General features: G+C 43.4%; 3 protein-coding genes across 3 annotated transcripts; 2 read left to right on the forward strand and 1 right to left on the reverse strand.

Annotated features, from left to right (window-relative positions):
• The first annotated feature begins 5,595 nt into the window (after positions 1-5,595).
• Positions 5,596-10,893, forward strand: LOC133915513 (folate transporter 1, chloroplastic). Its single transcript, XM_062358697.1, has 11 exons — positions 5,596-5,866; positions 5,953-6,032; positions 6,564-6,640; positions 7,162-7,255; positions 7,541-7,634; positions 8,000-8,073; positions 8,861-8,971; positions 9,372-9,443; positions 9,538-9,558; positions 9,667-9,734; positions 10,364-10,893. The coding sequence occupies exons 1-11, from the start codon at positions 5,737-5,739 to the stop codon at positions 10,494-10,496; spliced, it is 954 nt and encodes a 317-aa protein (XP_062214681.1). The 5' UTR covers positions 5,596-5,736; the 3' UTR covers positions 10,497-10,893.
• A 418-nt stretch (positions 10,894-11,311) lies between these two features.
• Positions 11,312-11,972, forward strand: LOC133914563 (uncharacterized). Its single transcript, XM_062357648.1, has 2 exons — positions 11,312-11,834; positions 11,968-11,972. The coding sequence occupies exons 1-2, from the start codon at positions 11,312-11,314 to the stop codon at positions 11,970-11,972; spliced, it is 528 nt and encodes a 175-aa protein (XP_062213632.1).
• Positions 11,973-13,857: 1,885 nt separating this feature from the next.
• On the reverse strand, positions 13,858-14,321 carry LOC133914142 (proteinase inhibitor type-2-like). Its single transcript, XM_062357287.1, has 2 exons — positions 14,189-14,321; positions 13,858-14,093 (listed from the first exon to the last, which is right to left on the reverse strand). The coding sequence occupies exons 1-2, from the start codon at positions 14,283-14,285 to the stop codon at positions 13,891-13,893; spliced, it is 300 nt and encodes a 99-aa protein (XP_062213271.1). The 5' UTR covers positions 14,286-14,321; the 3' UTR covers positions 13,858-13,890.
• Positions 14,322-25,998: the final 11,677 nt, after the last annotated feature.

The following is a 25,998-nucleotide window of genomic DNA, read 5'->3' on the forward strand; positions in this document are numbered from 1 at the left end:
ATTGAACACATAGTTTTGCTGCGTTTATGCTACCTCAATTCATGATACAGTATTAACCGAGTGCACGATATCAAAAATCGACTGCATCGGGCCGAAAACCGAGCGAACCAAGCAATAAATCGGTCGAACTCAACCGAATCGCCAACTAACCACCCTGACAAGCTCCTAAGCGCGCATACTGACCACATTACACAAAAAATCGCTCGGATTTAGACGATTACCGATCGAATTTTGTAGAAATGTGCTCTAGCTTAGGTGCTTGCTTTTGCCTCCGTAAATCCCGATAATCGCTGAAGTGTGGTCGGTAACCGCCTAGTGAGGACAGAATTTCTCGCTTCCACCTTGGCTTCATGACGGATTTGGCCGGGCTTGCGGAGGTCATGTGGATTTGGCTGCTATCGGACACGAGGGGAACCGAAGAAGAGGATAAGGACCTCCTGCCCTTATCCCATAGAGCTAGGCCAAAACGGGCCATTTGCAATGTGCATTCGGCTTCTTTCAACCTTTTTCACTTTTTTCGGCCTTTTTTCAATCTACGTGATGCAAATAAATTTTTTTGGATTTTTTTCCACATATGGTCATATAATTGTCTCTAGTTTTTTATAGAATTTTTATTTTTTTCGAATCAGATTTGAATTTTTTAAATTCAAATTAAAAAATCGGCCGACTTGTGAATTCGGTGAGGAGCGAATTGGCCGGTTATCACGATTATCGACCGGTTATCAATGAATTTTTGAACCCTAGATGGGGGCGGGTCGTCGGCACACGGTGCGAGTCCTGCATGCGCTTTGACGCCATCCTTGACCGATGACCACATAAATACAGCATAGCGGAGGAAGCGTGGTTGCAACGCACGCTATCGCCGGAGTGGACGTGCAGGTTTTAGGGCATTTGGCCACCCACCCAAACACGACCTTTCACGGCTCGGCGCCCGACGGCTGAGGATGTAAAAAAGTGCAGAAATGATGATCAAGCCGCTTAGATTTTTCGCTCCGAGTGTCGTCGCCAAGGGCGGATCTCATTGAAGATTAGAGGTGAAGCTGGAGGAAGGAAGAGGAAAGAGAAGAAAAGAAGTAAGATGAGGTGGGGGTGAGGAAGGAAGAAGAGAGCCCCTACCTACTGGGTCTGTGTCCGCCACTGGTCATCGCGTAAGGGGCATCTTTAAGGAAAACTGGAGGGACATGATCCCTATAGGTTATATATATTAATTATGAAAGAAAAAAAATACAGCACAAGAGGATTTAGGGTGGAAAGAAAACAAAGTGAAGACAAGAGTTTACAAGTTGGATTCTATCCATTGTGATAGTTGCCCTAGAAACTGCCTTCTAGCCTTATGAGTTACCAAACTTAACTCATGGAGAAATCTAGTCTTGCATCTTGCAATGGGGTCAATCTGATTAAATAGCTGATCGTTCCGAGTTGTCCAAATGCTCTAACACATGAGGACGATAATTTTCGTGAAGAAAGGCTCATTGATATGTCTTTTAAGGTAAGCCCAAACTTTGTCAACCTGAATGTGAAGTGGTAGGGAGATACCAATAGAGGACCAGCATACTCTTGCAAAGTTATATTCCAAGAACAAGCGAGTTGCCTCCTCACTTTGCCAAATGCAGAGCTCGCAATTGCAGTCATCTAAGCTCATATTTCTCTTTTTTTAACATGCCTCTCGAATTTAGCCTGTCATTGAGGAGCAACCAAAAGAAACCCTTATGTTTTTCTGACAAGAAGATTTTCAAACCCATTTGAAAGCTAGATGAAAAGAGTAATGTCCCATAAGAAATAAGTAAGTTTTTTTTGCTGAAAATGATGAGTTACCCCAAATATAGTTCTCAGAATCTGAGCTTGAAGAGAGCTGTAGCCTGTCGATTATGGACTTCAGAGTAGGGATGAAAATGGTCGTAAATGATTGAAAAATATTCTAAATCACTTTCACTTTCACATTTGTTCTCGGAATCGAAATCAGAAACGATTACGATATCGGAGATATTGGAAACTTCGAAAATGAAGCCATCGAAACGGAAACATATTGCGGCCGGGAATTGATAGTTAAGGTCGGAAACACCGCCCTGTAGAACATGACTCAAACAGCAAATGTCCATACAATCGTCAAGATACATTTAAGTCTTAACTCGTCCATACAACGATACTAGTCTTAACTTAAATACTCGAATAAGTCTTAACTCGACCATATAAGATACAATATATTCACACTAGATAATTTATAATCTATTCAATATATTGATACCACAATGCAAAACTATTCCATAAGTACCACAAAATGTACTACAACATGAAATTACAAAGAACCCATCTATTATATTAAAAATTATAAAATAACTAAGGTGCAGCTGACCATCTTACTATTTTAAGGTCTCTTGCCTGATATGGAGTTGAGGCCAATAAAAATTAGAATGGTTTGAGTCTAGAAAAAAAAGGGAAATTTTTAGAGATTACTAGGAAATTTTCGGTGAAATAGGGTATTTTGAAAATACAGTTGGAAATTAAGCTAGATTGTTTTTTATTTTGTTGTCGCATTTGTTGGTTCAGAATCAGCTCGGTTTTATATAAGTTCTAGAGAAATAGGAAATGATCAGAAAAAACCAAAGTGATATCGGTTGGTTTAGGATTTTACCGTTCCGTTTTCATCCAAGAAGGCATGAGCTTAGATAGGTAAATGGAACAAGTCAGAAAGGTTGGGTCTGTTGAGAGCTGAAGCTAGAGTAAGATTTTTTATTTTTGCAAAGGAATACAGCTGTGGAAAAGATTACATCAAGATTAGTCCTCCAAAAGATGAGTGATGCTTCTCCACCGAAAGTATCCCTTCATTCTCATGCCTGGAAGTGTTATTGGGATAATAGTTATGCCAAATCAACTTGATCCAAGGTAAATCTTGATTATTGAAAAATTTATCCAGGTGTTTCAGGAGTAGTGCTTCATTGTGAACACTAATTCTAGTAATGCCAAGACCACTTCATTTTTTGGCCTGCAAACCTTATTCTAATCTGCTAGAGACTGTTTTTTAACAATTATGTCAGAAACTTTCCAGAGACCGTAAGGGCGTTTTCTCGGCGCGTGCATGAGATGTGTGAACTACGGTCATGTAGTAATCGTGAATTGAAGGGTCACCTAGCTAGCTCAGTGGACTCGATCTGCAGAGGGGGTTTTCTTGAGCCTGTCGTTACCGTGCTATACGGAAAGAAAGGTTTCGGATCAGTGAACCGTTTCGCACGAGTTACCGTGCTCTACGCGCGATTCCTTGTTTATGCGTAGTACAGAAACGTGCTGGCTGCAATTATATCCTTTTCTAAAAACAAAAAACTCAAAAAAGAGTCGCAAATAGGGCCAACAGAGTGTCACAAGTTGGTGATACATGACTTACTACCACTACCAATGATTAATATCGAGATGGGATTCGTGGAATCGCGCGTGCTCTACGAGGTGTGTATATATATATCCACTATGTATGGAATAGCTATTCCATATCCCAATTTAACTGAACAAGCTAGTCTCTCATCACCTCACCGACCCAATCAACCCTCCATCACCCTCACACACGCATAAATAAGTATAACTGTAAACACCATATCATGTTCATAAATGTATTTATTTATACTTGTAAATAGTTTTGTTTTATCATTTTTTTTTGCAAAAGTTTAATATTTTTTTGGTAGCATGATGCATGAACTATTAACTAGATATCTAAATATTTTTTTATTTTTAGATAGTCACTTTTTTATACTGAGATATATTAGTTATTATACACAACATATTGTGAGATATAATGAAGTTTATAATACCTAGGATGTGTTAAGTAAGATACATATGATATGTTTTTACGAACAAAGAATGATGTGTTTAGAGATATAGACTATTGATATTACTAATTATGAATTAGGGCATGGCATGATGCATGAGCTATTAACAGATATCTAGATATTTTTATGATAAGGTAGTGATTTATTTATAGTGAGAGATATTAGTTATTACATACAGTGCTTTATGAGACATAATGAAATTAATTTGTATGATGTGTTAAGTATGAAACACATATGACTTATTTTTTATGAAAAGAATGAGTTGTTTATAGATATAGACTACATATATTACTAATTATGAATCACTAGAATAACATATGTACTTAAATATATATGTAGAGATGGTTCAACGGTATTGAACTTTCGTCACCAAAAAATATTGAACTTTTAACAAAAATTAGATAAAGTAAACTATTTACAAGTATAAGAAAATATATTTATGAACACAGTATAGTATTTACAATCATGCTTATTTTGTGCGTGGCTGGGGTGGCGGGGGGCTGGTTGAGTCGGTGGGGTGGTGAGGGGCTGCCTAGTTTAGTTGGGTTGGGGTTAGAATAATACATAGGGTATGAATTAGCGCTGGCATATTTGCATATCTATTATATGCCTAGGTGTATTATAGTTCACTATTGCATCACCACCAGTTACGATCCTAAAAGCAGTATAATTATTATTCACAAGATATATTAGTTATTATAAATATATATGGTCATAACTCGATATCTTCTCCACTCATAATTATATATTTTTGTTATGTTCGTCTCTGCGCACACCCTAGTTACAATTAAAAACAGTATAGTTACGATTCACAAGATATATCAGTTACGATCTATATAGTTGTGATCGTAACTCAACTATCTATGTTATCGTAACTGATTATTTTTTTAATCGTAACTAATAATTTTTAAAGCTGTAACTGAGAGTGACACAACAATAAACTACGGTGCGTCTATATGCAAAATAGACTCATCGTGTGTGTCTATATATATATATATATATATCGCACGCGTACACGGCAGCACCTCTAAACTAACAATCCTAATAAAATGGACGAGCCATAGCCATGGACACCCGGGAAATGGTTTCCTTGTCAAATGACTAGTCAAGAAGTTTTCTACTGATCAACGTTTTTAGGGCCTAGGGGACATCTTATTGATTCGATTCAAAAAAGTTGGTCTACAAAAGATTCAGTTCACAAGGAAAGTACTAAGACCATCAGTTAAAACCCCCCTTAAAATGCTTCAAGTGGAATTTTTTTAGTGTGCTTAAAGTGGAATTTTTTAGAACCTAGTTTTGCGGTTAGTGAAGGTGGTTATACTTAAGTATCATATCACAAGTTTGCTCCTCAAGTGGACTTTTTTTAGGAACCAAGTCTGGGCTTGACCTGTTAGTGGAGATGGTTGTACTCCTATCCATAAGGGATCAATTCTTAGGTTTTCTTTTTGTGTGTTTCATAAAAGCGGAATTTTTTTAAGTGATAGACGATGTACTCGTCGATAGCGAGACGTCTATGGTGAATTTATCAATCTTCAAGTTTCGTATCTCTGATCTTTAGTAGATATTATGTGAGTGCTACATATGGTGATGTGAGTATGTACTCGTGTTTGCATGTAGTATTGGGTTTCTTAAAAAAAGGGATTTTTTAGACAAGCTTAAGGTGGAATATTAACTACTCCATATTAGCTCAAAGTGGGGTTTATCCGGTCTTGTTCGAGCAGCATTGTCAGCCCAAATAGGGCACCGTTTCAGCCCAGATAAAATCCTGAGGATCCAGCACCATCCAAACAGCCCAAATAGTTGGGGGAAAAAATTGAAGTTGTCAGCGCTTGGTTTGCACGCAGCACACGCAGGCGGCCGCGGCGGCACCGACTTCCCCGGAACCGAGAAGCACAAGGGAAGCTGCCACCCCTCGCCGGAGATGCCGCCGGGGACCTCGACGCCGCCGACAGAGGCGTGGACGTGGGAGAACGCCGTCGCGGGAGCGTCTGCCGGCTTTGCCACCGTCGCGGCCCTCCACCCGCTCGACGTCGTCCGCACCCGCTTCCAAGGTAACCACCCCAGACCATAGACCCTAGGGCTTGCTAGACGCGGAGCCCAGACCGTTAACCATGCTCTCCCCCGTGTCGGCGTGCAGTGACCGGCGGGAGGGGGTGGTCCGAGGTGCCGCCGTACAAGAACACCGCACACGCCGTATGCACCATCGCACGATCTGAGGTATCAAGTCCTGCCACATTTTTGTTACTGATTAATGGTTGCGTTAAATCTTCAATATTCAACCTTAGCTTACAATTATACCCCAGCTAAAAAAGTTAGGGTTCTCTGTGTATGTGATGTCAGCGTTGATGATTGTTTCCCAAAATGTTGGAAAAACACTTGCTTACCATATAGAAGTGAGATTGCTTAAAGTAGTTGCTCCCTAGTTGACGATTTCACTTCAATTTGATTTAGGACGAGTCCTAGTTTTTCGAAAAATGTGCTTACATATGCTTGAAAGTCCTAATTTTTCAAAAATGTGCTTTGATATGCTTGCCTGTAGCTGATGTAACATGTGACTGCGTGCAATAATGTGAACTGTGCTTAGATAAGTTTGGTTCTTAAAAATTCAACGTGTCACATTTCCACTTATCGTGTCACTTGATGCTGTTGAACTGTTAGTTGTAAGATCTGAACTCCTAAGGAATGAGGTGGTTCTGAACTTCTTATATATAAACTATGAGCTATGCTGATCTAACTGGCATCTTGTAGGGCCTGAGAGGACTCTACTCGGGCTTTTATCCTGCAGTTCTTGGATCAACTGTTTCCTGGGGGCTATATTTCTTTTTGTAAGTCCTATTATTATTATTCTAACAATTATGGTGTGGTGTGTTCTATGTGTTTTTTTTTTTTTGCAATACTAAGGGCCTGTTTGTTTGAGCTTATGCTTTTGAGCTTTTCTGAAAAGCTGTGCTTTTTACTTGTCTGAAAAGTTGTTTTTGAAAATAGGCTCTTAGCTTCTAGAACAAATTTTTGGCTTCTCAGCACATAGCTTATCAGAAAAGTGTATTTTAGGGAGCTTCTCAGCTTTAGTTTATTTTCCTCAGAAGCAGGCTTCTGACTTCTCCAGAACCCCGTTTGTTCTGACTTCTGGCTTTTGCCAGTAGCAGAAGCAGAAAACAAACAGGGCCTAAAGTAGACTGAAGTAAATGGTTTATTTTGAGGATTTAGCTTCACTCGTTTGTTTCTCCACTCTGAGAATTCCAAGTTGCTGTTTACCAATTTGAGTGCTCGCTGTTTACCATCTGAATGCTCCTATCTCTACTTTATCCACATTTCAACTGACATCAAGTGCCTCTTTTTTTTATAGTTATAACAGAGCTAAACAAAGGTACTTACAGGGAAAGGATAACCAACTTCATCCAGTCCACCATCTTGTCTCAGCTGCAGAAGCAGGTGCTTTGGTTCGTACAGTAACTTGTATCTTTTTTAAAATTATTGAATTGGTCATGTGTAACAGTTTGTTCGATCTAGCAAGATTTAAATGCGAGTAATGTAGTTGGGCCTTTTACAGTATGCATAATCTGTGTCTTTTTTCTGACTACTAACATGTATAGTGTTATTTATCCACCTATCTTGCCTTCATCCATTAAACATATCATTTATTGCCCTCACAAAGAAAAACATATCATTTATTCACGAAACCAGTTTTATTGTGACTATCTGACTATATTATTATAACTCGATAGGTTTCCTTGTTTACAAATCCCATATGGCTGGTGAAAACAAGGCTGCAACTACAAACACCTAAACTTCATACTTCACGATATTCCGGTTTCTCTGGTAATATGTGCTTTCTTAAGTAATTACATTTTCGTGTTATTTTTGTTAGTATTCATTATCATGTATTTATGTTTAAGTCCAATATAGCAATTAGCAAATCGTATTATACTGACAGTGTAATGTTGTATTCTATTGCATCAAATAAGTGGCCAGCAGCTACTGCTTGTATTCTCAAAGCAGTATCACGAGAACTGTTAATGCTACCGCAATAGACATAAACACTACTGGTACAATACCAGCAGCCATAACACTAGTGATGTATCTTTCTATGAATTAGTTCTTTGGTTACTTTTGTTCATATTTCCTTTTTTCTACATTTGTTTTATTCTTCAGTGACTTTTCTTACTTGATCGTTGTAAGGCCAGATGCTTTGAGAACTATTCTGAAAGAGGAGGGATTTCTTGCACTTTATAGAGGGATCGGACCTGGGCTTTTGTTGGTATGTATGTATTTCTTTGTTTATCTGCCACTAGCCGAGTTTATGTTGCGTTTCATTGTAAACCTACAAATATACTCATATAACTGATAAGGGCATGATGCTTTAATTAATGCTCGGTACTTGAGTGCTGTAGCATATTGTATTCTTGAGCCATGATTAGATGAGTGCTGTGGTTCCTATTCTCTCTAGCATTTATAGATGTGCACTCCAAGGGTACAAAATTATGTTTCTAAAAGAATGAACTTAATTCATCATTAACCCTTCAATTTTGAGATCTTAGCCTAAGAGTTCTTTTTCTCTGAAATGCAACTTATCATCTTTGGGTTACGTGCTCTAGGTCATGTGGGTCTCAACTGGATGATCTGCGTTCATAACTTTGTATTATTGTATCGTGGATAGTTTTGTGTTCTTTTCATTACTATCCTGCTTTGAAACCTGACCATGTTAAGGAGGTCACCCGTAGTTCCCTGTAAGGGAAGAATTGAAGAAGTATGTTATGTTGTTTTTTTGGTACACCTGTCATTGTCAGATTTCCATGGTATTGCAAGAAGATTTTTTTCCCTCTATTCTGAACGCCGTAGGAATTTGGTTTGTGAAGTTTAATTTTACTGAATTAGACTCTATGCATATACTAGTTTCAATTACTCACAGTACATTTATCTCAGAATGTGTAACTTGTAGCGTTCTTACTTATTCTTTTTTTCTGTTTTACATGGATATGGAATCATGGATGGCTTTTGAATCTAATGCATGCCTTCATGTTTCTTTATTCTGTCACACATGAAAGGTCACCCATGGTGCAATACAGTTCACAGCCTACGAGGAACTTCGCAAAGCTATGATATTTGTCAAAAATACAGAAACAAGGACAGATAAAAGAGGAGGCGACGAGTCATTGGTATTAACACGGATGAAATGTGTGCTCGGGTTTTAAATATTTAATTTGGTTCAATAAAGACATCAGTTTCTCTGGATAATTAAATCTGGTGTTTAAACTTTTTCCTCAAAGTGGGATGTCTGATATTTGTGGCTAGCCATTTCATGACATTCCTCGCATTTAGGCACTCTTTCTCCATACCATGCAATTTATGAATTGTCAAACACTTAGTTATGAAAAATAAAAAAAGACCAAATATTGATTTATGCAATATCATATTGAATTGCTGCATTATTAGCATTTTACAAGTAGACATTTATGCCTCAGAAGATATTTTGTTTAGATAATCTGTATCCAGTCATCTTGTAGGCTGTTACTATGCCTGATATGCCTGATATGCCTTTGTCTTCACTCTTAACAGAATTCCTTTGATTTTGCGGCACTTGGGGCTGGTTCAAAAGTAGCTGCTATTCTACTTACTTATCCTTACCAGGTATTTTTTTTGGCCTCTACTTATCCTCATCAACTTTATAAGTATATTCTGCCTTCTTACTGAACATTTCAACTGAAGGTTTTATATTTTGCAGGTCATTCGAGCCCGCTTGCAGGTTTCATATTTGAATCTTTTCGTTTCTATACCATTTCTTCTGAGTTTTCACCTTTTATTTTTCTTTTCAAGTTTTCATCACTAATAACTCTTATGTGTAACTTTCCAGCAACGGCCTTGCAGTGATGGTACTCCAAAGTACTCGAATAGCTGGCATGTAGTGAAGGAAACTGCAAGGTGAGACTCACTTCTATTAGTACTGTTGAATCTTCTAGTACAGAATGTTTAGAATAGCATTACTGTATCATAGTCTGATGCCTAACAGAGGTCTGACCTTTCCTTGTCTTATGCAGTATGCATCTTACACTGTAGGAACTTGATGTGTCTAGTTACATGTGCTTTATGGGTTTCTCAAATTTGTGCCCACAGTTCCATCTAAAAATTATAAACTCTCTCTCATTGCAAATATAAGTCATTTTCGACTTATGCGCAGAAATTGAAATGGCTTTGTTGTCCTTCATTAATTCCTATATTGGAAAATATGAATATTTATTTAGAGAAGAGTAGATAAGTCTAAAATGACTTGAAAAGGTAGAAGGAAGGTTATTGTTTATTGTTTGTACTGCCCCAAATATTGGAAATTTTTATGTCTTGTCTGCTTGTGTAAGTGTAAGATGGCATCACAGCAAAACTAAACATGTTGAGTATGTCAGTTTTGGACAGGAAGTCTGTTCTTTAATTTCCTGAATTTAACCTTATTCTTGGTTTGAGGGCCCGTTCTTTATTTTTTCTAAATTTAACTTTTGTTCTAAATTAAGGGATTGGTGTTCTGACGTTCTCATTGGATTCTGTATATCTAATTGCAGTTATGAAGGTGTCCGTGGATTTTACAGGGGCATCACGTCCAACCTACTGAAAAACCTTCCAGCGGCTTCCCTCACGTTTGTGGTGTATGAAAATGTTATCAAACTATTTAAAGCAGCCAAACAGAAGACATAGTTACCATTTTGAATTCACGAGAGACAAAGAAGGGAAGAAAAGGTACTGGGCTTGTTCTGGCTCTTTGGAGGTCATAGTAATATTCCAAAGTTTCCATTTCATGGTTGAGTCCATGCCTCATTCATTTAGTATGTCAGACGCAAATGTGTAATAGTAGAGGTTGCGGGCAACATGGCTATGGCAAATTTTGTTTCGAGGCACTTGTATTTTCTAGAGGAGAAAACCTTTGAAGAAATAGTTCTTTGCTAATGACCGGTTGCCACAGTTTGGACTTTGGACCCTTTTTAGCTGGGCGCCTGGGCGTTATAGATCCACATCCTTATGTTGCTGGTGTGCGTGTCACATGCATTGCTGCGGTTTATCGTCTTAATACAGAATTATTGTACTTTTGCTCTCATTAGTTGTGAATGATATTTCAGCAGTTCTGTAATCTTCGTTCACTGTCTGGCTGCTATAAATTTCAGCTGTGCGATACGCTGAAATGTAGTTTTGGATCTAATCTACTAGAGAAATCACACATTGATTGATTAGTGTAACTCGTTTATTCTGCGAAGTCGCCCATACAACCGAAGTACTTTTCTTGCAGTAATACACCAGGGAGACCTTTTACTCCCTCCTTCCCACAATACAGGGCGTATAATTTTTTGTACTTCTTCCCAAATTACAGATCGTATTAAGCATGAAGCATTGAATGCTGCCGTTTCAGCTCCTGCATGGCTGCATGCGAGCCGTTGCTCCTGCACTTAATGCTGCTGCATGCATGCTATCTACTCCGAGTATATTTCCTCGTTTCCACGGTTCCACGTTCCAGAGCCATGGACGTCACCTTCGACGACGGCCAGGACGGCCCTATGGGCAACCAGCTCGACCTCGCCACGAACGACTCCCTCGATCGCGGCCAGCTCCGCGTCCCTCTCGTCGCGCATGTCGCCGGCACTCAGGACAGCAACCTCGACGACCTCCTCATATCGCAAGTCGACAGCTCCTTCGACGGTGCCCACGACGGCCTCCTCGTCTCGCAATTCGACGGCGACCTGGACGGCCACCTCGACTCACAACTGGCCGGCGCCCACGACGACCTATCCGTCTCGCAAGTCGACGACACCCACGATGGCCTCCTCGTCTCGCTAGTCGACGGCGCCCGGGACGACCTCCTCGTCTCGCTAGTCGACGGCACCCACGACAGTGTACTCGTCTCCCAAGTCGACGGCTTCTTCGACGGTGTCCACGCCGGCGTAGTCGTCGCGCACCAGGACGACTCCCATGAAGCCACCCACGATTGGCTCAACGAGCTCGACGACGAGGATTTCTCTGAGTGGCTGTCCGGCACGGGAGCTGGTTGCTATCGCTGCTCGCTCGAAGGCCCTTGCGCTCGTTGCCGTCGGTTGACACCGTGCTCTCGTTGCAAACGCGTTCATAGCGAGTACACCATCAGCGCTTGGATATACGGATACGACAAATTTGATTGCAGGGTAATGCTTCCAGAGGAAGGTGCTCTGGCAGCATGGCGTGTCCCGGAATTGTTGTGGAAAAGTTGCAGATGACTCGGTCCATGTCGATGTCATGACGCCGGACACCGTCGGTGATGCTTGATAACAGAAATAACATTACAAAATTCAATCATGGTTCGGTTACAATTGCAAAAACAGAAATAACAATTCTACGTCTAAGAGACAAATTGTAACGCTTCGCTCACAATTTCTGCCTCGCATTGTAACCGAACCGGAAGAACACCATTCCTCTCCAAAGCTTCCTTCTTCAAATGTGGGATTTTATAATGTTGTCCCCCCTTTTGCAGTAGTATCTCTCTCATGCAAGCTTGGTGAGTTAGGAAAATGCGATTACTCCTATCAATTGGATACTCGTCGTAGGCTTTGGTTACCTTGGCGACAATGTCTTCAACACTAGTGGGAGAGGACTTTTGAAACATGGCCTGGATGGCCGCAAAATAACCAAGGTCGAGCACATTGAGATCGGGGGAGTTGGGCGGTTGGCACATCAACCTAATATCAAAACCATCTGCCGATGCCGCACTACAAAAGTCGACATCATCTACTGCAACATGCGTCTTAGCATTGTCCTGTTGGATGAAAATAGGGGTACCAATATCATCTGCTGGCCATCGCTGTTTGATCGCTGGCAAGACATAGTTCAGGAGATACGCACGGCTATGATCCTTAGTAACCGAATTCATTGCTTTGGTTACCAAGGTACCGGCAGGCCTGTTTACACTACTCCTCTTGGCAGGCACTACCTCTGTAAATGGCCATATTCCAATCTTTCCAGAAAATGCGACATTACCTTCTTGGTCATATCTAGGTCTTGCAACTGCACAGAGGAACATCACTTTCTCTATGAAATTCTTATTCTTTGTGACCCTCTCTGGTTTATCTTCGTCAATCGCCAAATAATACTTCTGACATTTTCGGGTCCTATAGAACCACTTCTCGTCGATGTGCACAATGTTATGCAAACCCAGGAAGGTTGGCTCGTGAGGAATGCTTACTGGGTCTAGCATCGAAAGGCAAAAACAAACACGGCCTTTTTTGTTTTCATCCGTTAGCGAAGATTTTATGTCGTTCGTGTGCCTTCTAAATTTCCCCTCTTTCAACCGCCTAAATAACGTGCTCTTTGAAACACCCAATTCTGTAGCTAGGTCATGCAGAGTCGTTCGCTTACTCAAAGGAACATCTCTGATAGCCTCGCTATTGAAGGCAACTCTTTTGCGGCCACAATTCTTTGGCTTCTTGCTGTCCACGGCATGTATACCACCACCGCGCTTGCCATTCAGCCATATGCGTTGTATAACTCTCACAGGCACCCCTGTCTCAAGAGACACGGCGTTTGTCACTCCATGTTTTAGAATTCCTAATGATGTTCTCTCTAAGAGCATGGTATAAATGGCCCGTCGTTCCGCATCGTTATATTCGGAGCTCACGGAGAATTGGAAATTTTGTTTGCGTGAAAACGCATTTGGATGCTTAGAGCCGGCGGCAAGAGTGCATTTGAACGCGAGAGCTGGCGCACGGTGAAGAAGCAATAGCGCGGGAGATGAAGGCGGGCGCGCGTGGACGCGGGAGATAGACGCGGGCGCGCGTGGAGCAAATCAAGCGCGAAACGAGCGAGGGAGCGCCTGCATGCGGGAGCGTGAGCGCGAGGCTGCATGGCGTGAAGTGTAAATGCTGTGAGGGCGCGAGGAACGAAGAGCTGCATGGCGTGCGCTACGAGGCCATGCAGTGATGGAGGTGGGAGCTCCGGCGACGTTCAATCGAATGCCTTGGTCTCAGAGAAAATTTTTATACGCCCTGTATTGTGGGAAGGAGGGAGTATTCAACAGTAAGAAGATCTACCTCTTCTCTGACAATGCAAGAAAGAGTTCATCAACACAGGTTCATCAAGGGCATTTCTCCACTCCCCCGTTGCTCAGGTAGATGGTGCAGCCTTTCTTGTCGGCGAGGCAGCAGTTGCACACAGGTTGCAGTTGCTTCGTGTCGTTGGGCGGGCACGTCATGAACGTCGCATCCAGGCAGTACATGGGGCAAATCTTTCCCTGCTTTGCCTCCGTGTTCTGAATGGAGCAGCCAATCACCATGAGCCCTGCATTGTTCAGAGAGAACACCATTCAGAAATGGAGCACGAGAAACAAGAGGTGGAGGAATAAGAAGGGAGGGAGGGCAGAGAGAGACAGCTACCGCACAGGAGAGCGAATGGAAGAGCAAGCTTGATGGTTGCCATGCTCTGTAGCTTTCTGTTAATGCAGTCCAGTCCCTCAGCAAGGGTGAAGTCCATATAAGAAACTGGGTCACAAAACCCTGCAGTTTGGTCTTCGGCTTGCAAAAGAAGAAAAACACTGAAGATCTGTTTCTTGTCTGAAGGAGTGGGATATGGCTTCTTCAGTCAGCGAAATCTAGCTTTGACTTTCCCTTACGTGTATTTTTGCTGACTTCTCCTTTTGACTTTTTGTAGGTAAGTAGTGATCCACCATTCAAGATTGGGCTCTGGATCCAAGATGTCCTAGTGAAAGAATCATCCCTCTTGTCTTTCTTGTGGTTCTTGAATAGTCGTCTATGGAGATCAGGAGACGCGAGATCCATCGCGCACAACGAACTCATCGCATTGAGATGTGTGGAAGTAAAATAGCTACTTCTACTGCACAAGATGGTACAAACAACCCTTCGCGCAGCTCTGCTCAATGCTGTAACAAAACTGTATCACACCTGAACTTTGAAAAGCAAGCTAAACGAAGGCATACTCAATGCGTTTACAGAAGTTTCCGTCTCAGGAGTGTGCATTCACCCAGCCCGCCAGATTCGAGGATCACACCTCCGTGTTCCCATGTTTTAGAAGTGTTCGTTCATTCCTGCTCCAATGTGGAAAGATGCTAATTCAGTTTGGTTCGTTCTGGCCTTGTTTTTCTTCTTCTTTTTTTCTTTGACGGGGAAACGAAAAACGAAATATGAATTCACCTCAGAAGTTCAATCTACCGTCCTTCACAAACAATGAACAACGAAAGCTATTTATGGCACTGCATGCCAGAACACAGCCATTATTCCAACGGCACCAGGCCCAGAATAACACAAGCGATTTTGTTTGACGTATCCCCAGCACATTCTTTGCTGAAGATCTAAGTGGAAAACGGCCATTAGGCAAGTATACAGTTATATTTTTTTTTACGAGAAAATAGAAAATTATACAGTTATATTTTATCTCTATTATATATAAAATATAAGTTGGTTTCGGGTCGTCTCTTTCTCTTACCCCACTACCGTCTAATAAAAATATCTAAAATTCGAATAATTTATCTATTTTTATCATTTATCCTAGTTCTTTAGCCTTCATGCCTACGAATAAAATTTATGAGGAATTCATTTTACTAATAAAAATGAATAAAAAAATTATGAGAAAAATTAGTAGATAATCTCCTACTTATTTTTCAGATCTTATCTAAAATCAAACTACGATATTGCTTCTGATGTATTCATTTGGTGTCACTCACATAGTATATCTATATTTTCATATTTTGAGTTTATACTTGATGTTACTGTGTCCAATATTTATATTTTTGTTATAATACACGAACAATTAGCTAAGTATGCAAAGTATATTCTACATCACGCATTTCAATTTGTAGAATAGAATTTGCTCGGAGAATGAAGTACCGAACCATCAATACCAGTTCAGAAGACCATACATCACAAGTGAGCCACATTCTTACGTAAGATGCATCTGTTGTTGCTCACCTTTAATCTCCCATAACAACTCAGGGCACATACATGATAAGCAGCAGGGAAGACGATTATTCGATCCGAACTGAGACTATCAACCAAGAGAATGGCACGGGGAAGCCTGACGTGCTGCTCGGCTGGCTACTCCGTCTTGCCGCACTTGTACGTGGAGCCGGAGTCGAGGTGGAGCACGCAGTGGTCGCCGTCCGCCGGCGCGCAGGCGCACCCGTCCAGCTTCCCCGGGTAGTTCTTGCAGGTGATGTACCCGCCCTGGAAGCACCGGACGGCGTCGCACCCCACCGCCCTGGCTCCTCCGACCTCGCCGAACACGACCAGCACTGATCCATCGATCGATTCACGAGTCAGAACACCACCCAAAAGCGTCAAACAAAACGTGCTGCCAAGAACCTGCTCACTATTCCAGAGTCGCGTACGTTACCTACCGGAGAGGAGGATGAAGGTGGGCGAGAGCTTCACGGAGGAGAGAAGTTGAATTAGGATATTTAGGAATTATTTGATTTTAAAATTTTTATAAAATAAATATATCTTAATTTCTATCTAAATATACTCAGTATATCCACTCTACTGTTTAAGAGGATTGTAATCTACTTAGCAAAGTAAATTACGAGTAATTAAATAAAAATGTAAATAAGATAAATAGATAAACTTAGCATAAGGGATTTTTATCTCATAGTATCAATAGTATAAATACCACTTTTAGTTCACGTTGAAGCTGCACAAAAGATATGCTCCTGATCGGCATGACTCTTCCGGTCATAACTCTTAAGCTACCAAATCACCAAGATAAGATCTCAAGTACGATGAGCCATCAAACCACCAAAACAAGATCTCACCACTAACCTCTCTTCCAGTTACTCGCTGTTGTGATCACTTCAAAACTTAAGCAACCAAGGCGGAGGATCAACAAGCTTGAGTCACTAAGACCCAAGATGCTGACGAGTCACAAAGACTCTAAGGTACCGGCGTATCTCTCGGTACACGTTAGGATCACTCCTTGATATTTTCTTTAAGCTGCAGTACCTAGCTACAACTCACTCTAGGCCTATAAACACTAAATACTCTCTAATTTTGTATTTAATTATCTTAGATGCTCACTTTAAGTACTTTAATGGCTTGGATATCTTCTGAATTGTGTATGAGCTTTCTCTAGACTCCATTAGCATGTCATTCGTCAAATGACTGAGTGAAGGAGTATTTATAGCCTCAAACCTGTCAACTAGCCGTTTTTCCAACGGCTCAAAAAAGTTGTTAACAACGGATGATCCGGTGAGAACAGTAGTACTAACACCGAATCATCCAGTGAGTACAAACTCAGAAACTAGCCACTGGAACTCCACTCAAAACCTTTGTGGGCATCGGACATCCCGACGTGCCTTTAAATCTATCACCGAACCTTTCAGTGAGTTATTTTGAGTCAGACTGTGCCACTTCTTCTCTGCAAGAAATGCTCCGGTGCATTGATGTGCAGAGCACCAAACCTTCCGGTGGATTGTTCTTCATTATTAAACACTTGCAGTTGCCTCTGCAAGAAGTGCTCTGGTGCTATAATCCGATGAGCATAAACCAAGCACCGAACCTTCCAGTGGGTTGATCTTCAGTCTTTGCACTTGCATGCTTCTCTGTAAAAAATAATCCGGTGCTATCTAATGCAGATCACCGGACTATCCGGTGAGGTCCTCAGCCTTCTTCCCTTTGTCCGAAATGCTCCGGTGAGTTTAACACATAGAGCACTAGACTATCTGGTGAGGCTATCAGTCTCTGTGCATAATGCACTGGTGAGTGCAAACTCTACTGCATTGGACTATCCAGTGAGGTCAATTCTCCTAGGATTTCTATAATTCAATTCAACTTTGTCCCATCTATGATGGCTTCTTGATATATTACATACATGAGACCCACTAACATATATTCTTGACAAACATGCTAGTCTCAATGACTACATTATCATTAATCACTAAAATCATAATCATAATTTAATAGGGCTATTTTCGCTATAGCAGCCATGCTTGTGATGTGAGAATTTGTGATTGAATGACCAGGTAGGAAGCCGGACCACGGTTTGTTAGATAAATCTTATGCACTGTTTCTTTTCGCAGTTTGTTTTTTAGCTAAGCGCACATTACCATACTTGTGTGGGGTGTACGCATAGGCGTAGGACTTAGACATGTGCAGTTCACGTTGAGTCCGGGTCGAGGGTGTGCTTTGCGCGTGTTACGACGCTCGTGCCGAGCATGGGATGGCATGCACACTGCTGGTTGTGGCGCGAGAAGCGCTCGGCTTAGTTAGACACTTAGTGTTCATTTACGTTAAATAATGAAGAGAAAAACCCCAAAAAGCTGCAGAAGTTTGAGCAGCACAAATTCTTTTTCTTGCGTCTTTGATCTCCGACCATTCATGTGTCTGGTGTGTGTGTAAGTTCCACCAGGTTCACGTCGAGTTCACCGGAGTTTGGCTGACATTTTGGTATCAGAGTCATGAGTGTTCGATTGGTGGACCATGTCGACTTTGGTATCCGGTATGACGGGCTCCCATCAACGGCGCCAGTGGCGTGCTTCACGTTCACCATCCCCTCGACATCCGTGCCATCGTGACGATGGTCATCGTGAGCTGCCAATTCAACGTGTGATCAAGGAGGTCGGCGGGTCAGCTTCCTACCTGATGCTGACGAGGACTAACTATGGAGATTGGTCGCTCATGATGAAGGTAATGCTGCAGACTAGGGCACTTTGGGATGCCGTCAACACCACGATGCTACTGAGTAGGAGGACTAGATGGCTCTTGAGGCCAACCCGCGAGTAGTGCCGTAAGATATGATCTCCATGCTCGTTGTGAAGAAGACTGCGAAGGAGGCCTAGGATGCTGTGAAATCTCTCCGAGCTGGCACTGATCACGTGCACAAGGCGAGCGCCCAACAGGTCCAAAAGGAGTACGAGAGGATTGTGTTCCATAACGACAAGTCCGTTGATGAGTTTATGATGTGCCTCTGATGGGTGGTCAACCAACTGACCATCCTTGGCGATCCGGAGCCATCGCACAAGGTCAACAAGAAGCTCATGTGCATCGTACCCTCCTAGTACAACCCGATCACTCTGTCCATTAAGATATTGCTCAATCTGGAGCAGCTCTCTCTCTCGAATAGGTCGCCAGGTGTCTCAAGGCTATAGAGGATCGCCTCGATCCCACGCCCACAACCAATGTCGGTGGCAAGCTCGTCCTCAACGAAGAAGAATGACTTGTGCGAATGAAGGACTAACATCAAGGCGGCGAGTCCTCGGGCGCGTCCAAGCCGGTATGGAACAATCAGCGTCGTGGCAAGTCGAGTTCACACGGGAAGCGTGACAGCAGTGGGTGCGACACCAAGGACGACAACTGCGACACTACGCGGGACAAGTGCTGCAACTGCGACAAGCTCGGGCACTAGGCAAAGGATTGTCACGGGCCAAAGCGAACGGAGCTAACGAACCTCGCTCAATCCATTGCCGACGAACTTGCCCTCTTGATGGTGTAGGTGTGCACGCTGGCGGAGAGCACTTGTCACTCATGACAGACAAGTGCACGCGCCTCATCTAGCACGACGCACTGTTCATGAGGATGTATGATACCTCGACACCGAGGCGAGTAACCATATGATCGGACGACTTGACGTGTTCTCTGAGCTGGACTCTGGCATCATGGGCTCCATAAAATTTGGAGATGGCTCATTCCTCGAGATCCAGGGTCGTGGCACGGTGTTGTTCACCTACCAGAATGACCGAAACCGAGTGCTCACTGGTGTTTACCTGATCCCAAAGCTCTACACAACATTGTGAGCCTCGACCAATTGGACAAAAATGGCTGCCAAGTCCTCATGGACAGCAATGTCATGCGCATCCGTGATCGATAGCGACGTCTACTTGCCAAGGTAACTCGACCTCAAAATCTATGTACACAATCAATCTTCAGATCATGAAACATGTTTGTCTGTTGGCGCAACACAACGAGGATTCATGGCGGTGGCATGCGTGCTTCAGGCACCTCAACTTTGAGGAACCGCGAAAGCTGGTGTGCCGCAACATGGTCTGAGGAATGCCGCATATTGATCGGGGTCAAGCCTCGACCTCGTCCCATCATTGACTGCCACAACTTTGCCAAGCATGCCACAGGCTAGGTCGCCACCAGTGCAAGTGTAGCAAGTGGAGTACGCATCCCCGCTGTCGGTGTATCAGGAACCGGGGGTCCCCGAATCCCGAGGCTAGGCCAGTCATCCGCCACATGGCGCCATCCCGTGGAGTCTCTCCCGCAAGGTGAGAAAGATCGAGTCCCGGGAGAGGGCGCTTGGGGCCACAGTCGGTGGCCCTCGAGTACCCCAGTTCCCCGATGATCCACAAAATCTAAGTACTGGGAAGAAAGTGCTCGGGAGGGTGTATGGTGACCCCCGAGCACCCTAGTTCCCCGACGACCAGGAGAGCTAAGTATCGGGAGAAACGTGCCCGGGGCCGCCGGCGGTAGCCCCTGGGCACCCAAGTATCCCGAGGATCCACCGAAAGAAGTTCCGGGAGAGAGTGCTCGGGGCTGCGTGCAGCAGCCCCCGAGCACTTGGTTCTCCAAGGATCCGTACAAGTGTGCCCGAGAGAGAGTGCTCAGGGAGGTGAACAGTACCCCCGAGCACTCGGTTCCCCGAGGACAAGAAAGGGCATTCTCGGGAGAGAGTGCTCGGAGAGGTGAGCAGTGACCCCCAAGCACTCAGTTCCCTGACGGCATAGAAAGCCCCCTGGCAGAGGCCCCCGAGGGGCCCACCGATGAGGTGTCAGCCAGTCAAAGGCCCAAGACCGCATTTAAAGAGCGTGCGTGGCCTGTCACCTCCAACTGCTCCCGCCGCGCTCAGCGTCAGTTCCTGCCACTTTCTGGGAGAGAGACGTGGGGTTATTAATTGCACGGGTCCCGTCCCGTGCCATCCGGCCCGTCTCAGGATAACGTCGTAAGGGCCGAGGCGTTCCGTCTGCCGCGCTGCTGTGGTGACGGATGATCGGGCGTGTGCCGCATTTTCCACCCCCAGTCACTTCGTCCAGAGGAAATGATGATGCCCTTTCCATTTATGGTGTCTCGGAACTCGTGCCCCCCCTCCCGTTCGGGGCACGTTGTTGCCGACGGGTATTTAAAGCAGCTGGCGGCACAAAAGGAAGCAGGTATGGAAAAAAGAGAGGACACACAAGCACAGACAAGAACACAGCACAAAAGAAACACGGCTGAGAAGTGAGCAGCACGAGACAGGCCGAAGAACAAAGAGCCCCAGGCTCTAAGATAGACCAACATTCTTGTAACCAGCAACATCTTTGAGGGACTTCCTCAGGACATTTATAGTATCCATACAGGAGTAGGGTGTTACGCCCCTGTGCGGCCCGAACCTGTTTAAATTCCGGTGCATTTACTTCTTTTTGCACTATATCATTCCACCACCACCGGTAGTTATATTCATTCCCATTTATTTCTTCGACGAACATACTCAGGATCATCCCCCCTGCCGAATCTCTAAAAAGGGGTCGCTCGGGATCCCTGCGACTGGAGTTAATCCTCCGACACCCGCCATCGAGGTTCACTAACAACATCGACGCTGAGCATGATCCCGACGTCCCACTGTGCTTTCGCACCTACAACAACCTACTAGATTCAGCAAGCAGGGAAGCACCTGCAGGGTGTGTGGTGCGAAAGCTCAATGATGACAACAAACTGTACTTGTTGGTGGCTGAGGAACCGATGAGCTTCGCTGAGGTAGAATGCCACATCGAGTGGCGACGCACAATGATGGACGAGATAGATGCGGTGGAGGAGAACCGAACCTGGACTCTCGTCGACCTCCCGCTGGGACACCGCCCCATAGGTCTCAAATGGGTTTACAAGCTCAAAAGGGATGCTAATGCAGCGGTGGTGAAGCACAAGGCACGCTTGGTGACGAAAGGATACGTGCAACGGCAATGCATCAATTTCGATGAGGTATTCGCGTTAATGGCTCATCTCGAGTTTGTCCGTTTACTGATCGTGATTGCAGCACGTGAGGAGTGGGCGGTGCATCACATGGATGTGAAAGCCACATTTCTCAATGGTGATCTCCAGGAAGAAGTGTTCATGGCGCAACCATCAGGTTTCACTACCACAGGGCAGGAGCACAAGGTCCCCAAGCTCAGAAAGGCGTTGTACGGCTTGCGACAAGCACCTAGGGCCTGGAATGCCAAGCTCGACAGCCGCCTTCTGTCGCTTGGGTTCAGGTGAAGTGAAGCTGAGCACGCTGTCTATGCTCGTGGGAATGGTGCCTCCAGACTCCTTCAACATGTATGTTGATGATCTACTCATCATAGGTGCTGATCCGGAGGAGCTTAGAAGGTTCAAGAATGAAATGAAGCTCAAGTTCAAAATGGGTGATCTCGAATTACTCAGCCTCTACCTTGGCATAGAGGTCACGCAAGGAAAGGGGGGCCATCACGCTAAATCAGGCGGGCTATGCTATAAAGCTGCTGAGCAAGAGCGGCACAGAAGGTTGAAATCCATGTCATGTTCCCATGGAGCCGTGTTTCAAGATGAGCAAGGCCTTCACCATGCCACCCACTGACACCAGGATGAAGGTGGGCGAGAGCTTCATGTAGGCAGCCGTGCTTGTGCTGTGAGAATTTGTGATTGAGCGACCAGGCAGGAAGCCAAACCAGGGTCTGTTAGATAAATCTTGTGTATTGTTTCTTTTTGCAGTTTGTTTTTGAGTCAAGCGCACGTTGCCATACTTGTGTGGGGCGTGCACGTAGGTGTAGGACTGAGACGTGCACAGTTCACGTCGAGCCCGAGTCAAGGGCGCGCTCTGCGCGTGTTCCGACATTCGTGGCGAGCATGGGATGTCATGCACGCTGCTGGTCATGGCACGAGAAGTGCTCGCTTAGTTAGACATTTAGTGTTCGTTTACGTTAAATAACAAAGAGAAAACCCCAAAAAGTTGTGAAAGTTTGAGCAGCACAAATTCTTTTTCTTGTCTCTTTAATCTCCAGCCATTCTTGTGTCTGGTGTTGTAAGAATCAGTAACGTCCTAAGAGGGGGGTGAATTAGGACACTTAAAACTATTTTGGCTCCAAAAAACAAAACAAGATAAACCTATATCAATTTCTATCTAAATGTGCTTTAGGTTTATCTAGTGTGTCTATTCTACCGATCAAAGCGTTTGCAACCTATCTAAGAAGGTAAATTGCAATTAAGTAAATGTGGAAACGTAAATAAAGTAGAGAGAACAAACTCGGCACAAGGATTTTTCCCGTAGTATCGATGGCATGAATGTCACCCCTAGTTCACGTTGGAGTTCCACAAAGGATATGCTCCCGGTTGACACCCGGTCACAATATTTGAGCCACCGAGTCACAAAGACAAGGCCTCCACCCAGATGAGCCACCAAGCTACCAAGGCAAAGTCTTACCACCAGCCTCTCTTCTGGTTCCTCGCCATCGTGATCACTCTGGAGCTTGAGCCACAAAGGCAAGGGTCTCCGCGTCCTCACACAATCGCCTTGCTACCGCTCCACACCAAGTCGGAGGGTCAACAAGCTTGCCGGCGAGTCACCAAGACTCCAAGGTACCGATATACTAAGAGGTACACTGTTGGATCACTCCTTGATCCACTCTCTGGGCAGCAATCACCTAGCAACACACTCTCTAGGCCTATAAGCACTAATCACTCTATAATGATATGCTTAATCGCCTTGGATGATCACTTTAAGCACTTAGGTAGCTTGGATGTCTTCTCAGGTGTATATGAACTTCTCTAAACTCCAGTACATTCAAATGACTGAGTGAAGTGATATTTATAGCCTCAAACTCGCGCACTAGCCATTAACCCAACGGCTCTGAAAAGCTGTTAACACCGAATGATCCGGTGAGAATAGTAGTACTATCATCAGATTATCTGGTGAGTACACTCTCACAAACTAACCGTTGAAACCCACACTCAAGCCTCTGTGAACACCGGACACTCCGGTGTATACACCATCTTCATCACCGGACTATCTGGTGAGTTATCCTGAGCCATCTGAGCCTTTCTTCTTCTTTATGTAAATTACTCCAGTGTAAACATCCGATGCACATCATTTCATCATCGAACTATCCAGTGGGTTAATCTTCCTTCTTCAGCACTTGGAACCTTCTCTACTGAAATTACTCCAGTGTGTATCTTCTCTGGTCACCGGACCATCCTGTGGGTTTAACTTCTTCTGCTCTGTTGCAAAGCTCACGGACAATGAACAGTGCCAAACACCGGACTATCCGGTGAGTTCATCTTCATTTTTCAGCACTTGAATTCTTCTCTGCATGAATTAGTCCAGTGAGCACATCTGCTTATCACCGGACCATCCAGTGAGGTCTTGACCCCTCTGTCCCCCTTTATCAAAAATGCTCTGGTGAGTTCAACACTGTGAACACCGGACCATCCGGTGAGTTTATTTCCCCGAGACTTTTTCCAATTCAACCAAACTTCGTCTCGGCTTCGGTCGTGCATTGTATCTATGAGACCTACTAACATATATTTTTGGTAAATATGTTAGTCTCATTGACTATATTATCATTAATCATTAAAATCATAATTATAATCTAATAAGACCATTTTTCTACATGTGGGTACATAGGTTCCACCGGATTCGTGTAGAGTTTGCCGGAGTTTGGCTGACAGGGTCTCTATATAAGAAAGGAAATGCAGAAGAGGTGCCACTTATCAGCCAGCGTGGCAGCGTGCATGCGTCTTCAGCTAAACTGTCCGGATCCACCCCTTCCTCTAACTCGCCGTCTGGATGCGCCATGTCCATCAGTGGTTCACTTGATTTGATGCAAGCTCATGCATTGGATAGAGGTCGAGACGCAAGTTTTGTATTTTTGGATCGTAAGATCAGCTTAAAACTAAAAAATGAACTAAAGATTCATTCACAACTAATTAAGTTAAAGAAAAAACTAAATAGAGGATAACCATGTGACCCGTGCCATTTTCTGCGAAATTTCCGTCGCCGGGTTGCTTCCATTGGAATGGTCGGACTTGGCATCACCGCATCCATCGGAATGTGGTGTACTTTGAGGTTCCGGTCAGCAGAGCTCAGATAGCTTAAAAATGCATATCCTGCGCGCCATTGCTTCGATGCAAATCGGTAGACCACTCAAATTGGTGAAATTGTCGAGTTCACACTGAATCTGATTAACAATATGTTTCTGTTTCTGGGCTCTGGCATTTGGCTAGTAAGCTACTCCACCAAGTTGCTGTTTTGATACGCGGTCGGAGTACGTGCAGGGCATTGAAATGGTTGGTTGCTGTCTGGCCGGTAAGAGGAGAACGTGAACTGATCCAGTAAACGCGCGATCAAGCACATGCATCTGAAGAGCGACAAATGTATGTATCATGCATATCATCGCATCTGATCTCTTGCATCGAAGCAACCAATACATTATTATTATAGCTAAGTATGTGCAAACGCGCGATCAAACACATGCATCTGAAGAGCGACAAATGTATGTATCATGCATATCATCGCATCTGATCTCTTGCATCGAAGCAACCAATTCATTATTATTATAGCTAAGTGCACATACGTGTAATGAAAATATAAATATTGAATGTTGTAATATTAAATACAAATTATAGTATGGAGATATAGATGTGTCATGGAAGCACCGCTAAACGAATACGTCGGGAGCGATGATGTAGTTTTAATTTCAGACATGATCCAAAAAGAGAGAAGATTATCCGCTAATTTTTCTTCTAATTTATTTATTTATTTTTATTAGTAAAACGAGTCATATATCCGTAGCCAGTAATGAGGTGGAGAGCCTAAAGGACGAGGGTGGTGATAAAAATAGGTAAATTATTTAAATTTTAAAATTTTTTATTAGATAGGAGAAGAATAGGAAATAGGTGACGCAGAAACTAACTCATACTTTATATAGTACTAAGTACAATACTCGTACGTTGCAATGGTTCCTAAACTATATGCCCATTATTGAGCTTTTGTTATCGTATATTGTGTTGTTTGCAAATGCTGCTCCACCAAAGATTATAGGGTTTGAAAAACTTGATCTACCAAGAAACATAGAAAGATGTCAAGCAAGAAAACTATAAGATTATATAAAGAAGAATAGATACTGTTATCTAATAAAAGTACCAGCATGTGAATAAATATAGCTATAACTATTAGATATTTAACTTTGAACTGAGAAGGGCAAGAAACATAGTAAAAGCTTCACTTTATGTGCGATGAAGTATAAGCTTGACAA

Source organism: Phragmites australis, chromosome 4 (genome assembly GCF_958298935.1).
Source record: "Phragmites australis chromosome 4, lpPhrAust1.1, whole genome shotgun sequence".
Classification (NCBI taxonomy): domain Eukaryota; kingdom Viridiplantae; phylum Streptophyta; class Magnoliopsida; order Poales; family Poaceae; genus Phragmites; species Phragmites australis.

What these genes read in the sequence shown, in the direction of transcription:
- LOC133915513 (XM_062358697.1), top strand. Translation starts at nt 5,737, where the DNA reads ATGCCGCCGGGGACCTCGACGCCGCCGACAGAGGCGTGGACGTGGGAG. An exon ending in TCGGACCTGGGCTTTTGTTG is followed by an intron (nt 8,074 to 8,860) that starts GTATGTATGTAT and finishes CACACATGAAAG; the next exon opens with GTCACCCATGGTGCAATACA. An exon ending in TACTTACTTATCCTTACCAG is followed by an intron (nt 9,444 to 9,537) that starts GTATTTTTTTTG and finishes TATATTTTGCAG; the next exon opens with GTCATTCGAGCCCGCTTGCA.
- LOC133914563 (XM_062357648.1), top strand. Translation starts at nt 11,312, where the DNA reads ATGGACGTCACCTTCGACGACGGCCAGGACGGCCCTATGGGCAACCAG.
- LOC133914142 (XM_062357287.1), bottom strand. Translation starts at nt 14,285, where the DNA reads ATGGACTTCACCCTTGCTGAGGGACTGGACTGCATTAACAGAAAGCTA. An exon ending in TCCATTCGCTCTCCTGTGCG is followed by an intron (nt 14,094 to 14,188) that starts GTAGCTGTCTCT and finishes TGAACAATGCAG; the next exon opens with GGCTCATGGTGATTGGCTGC.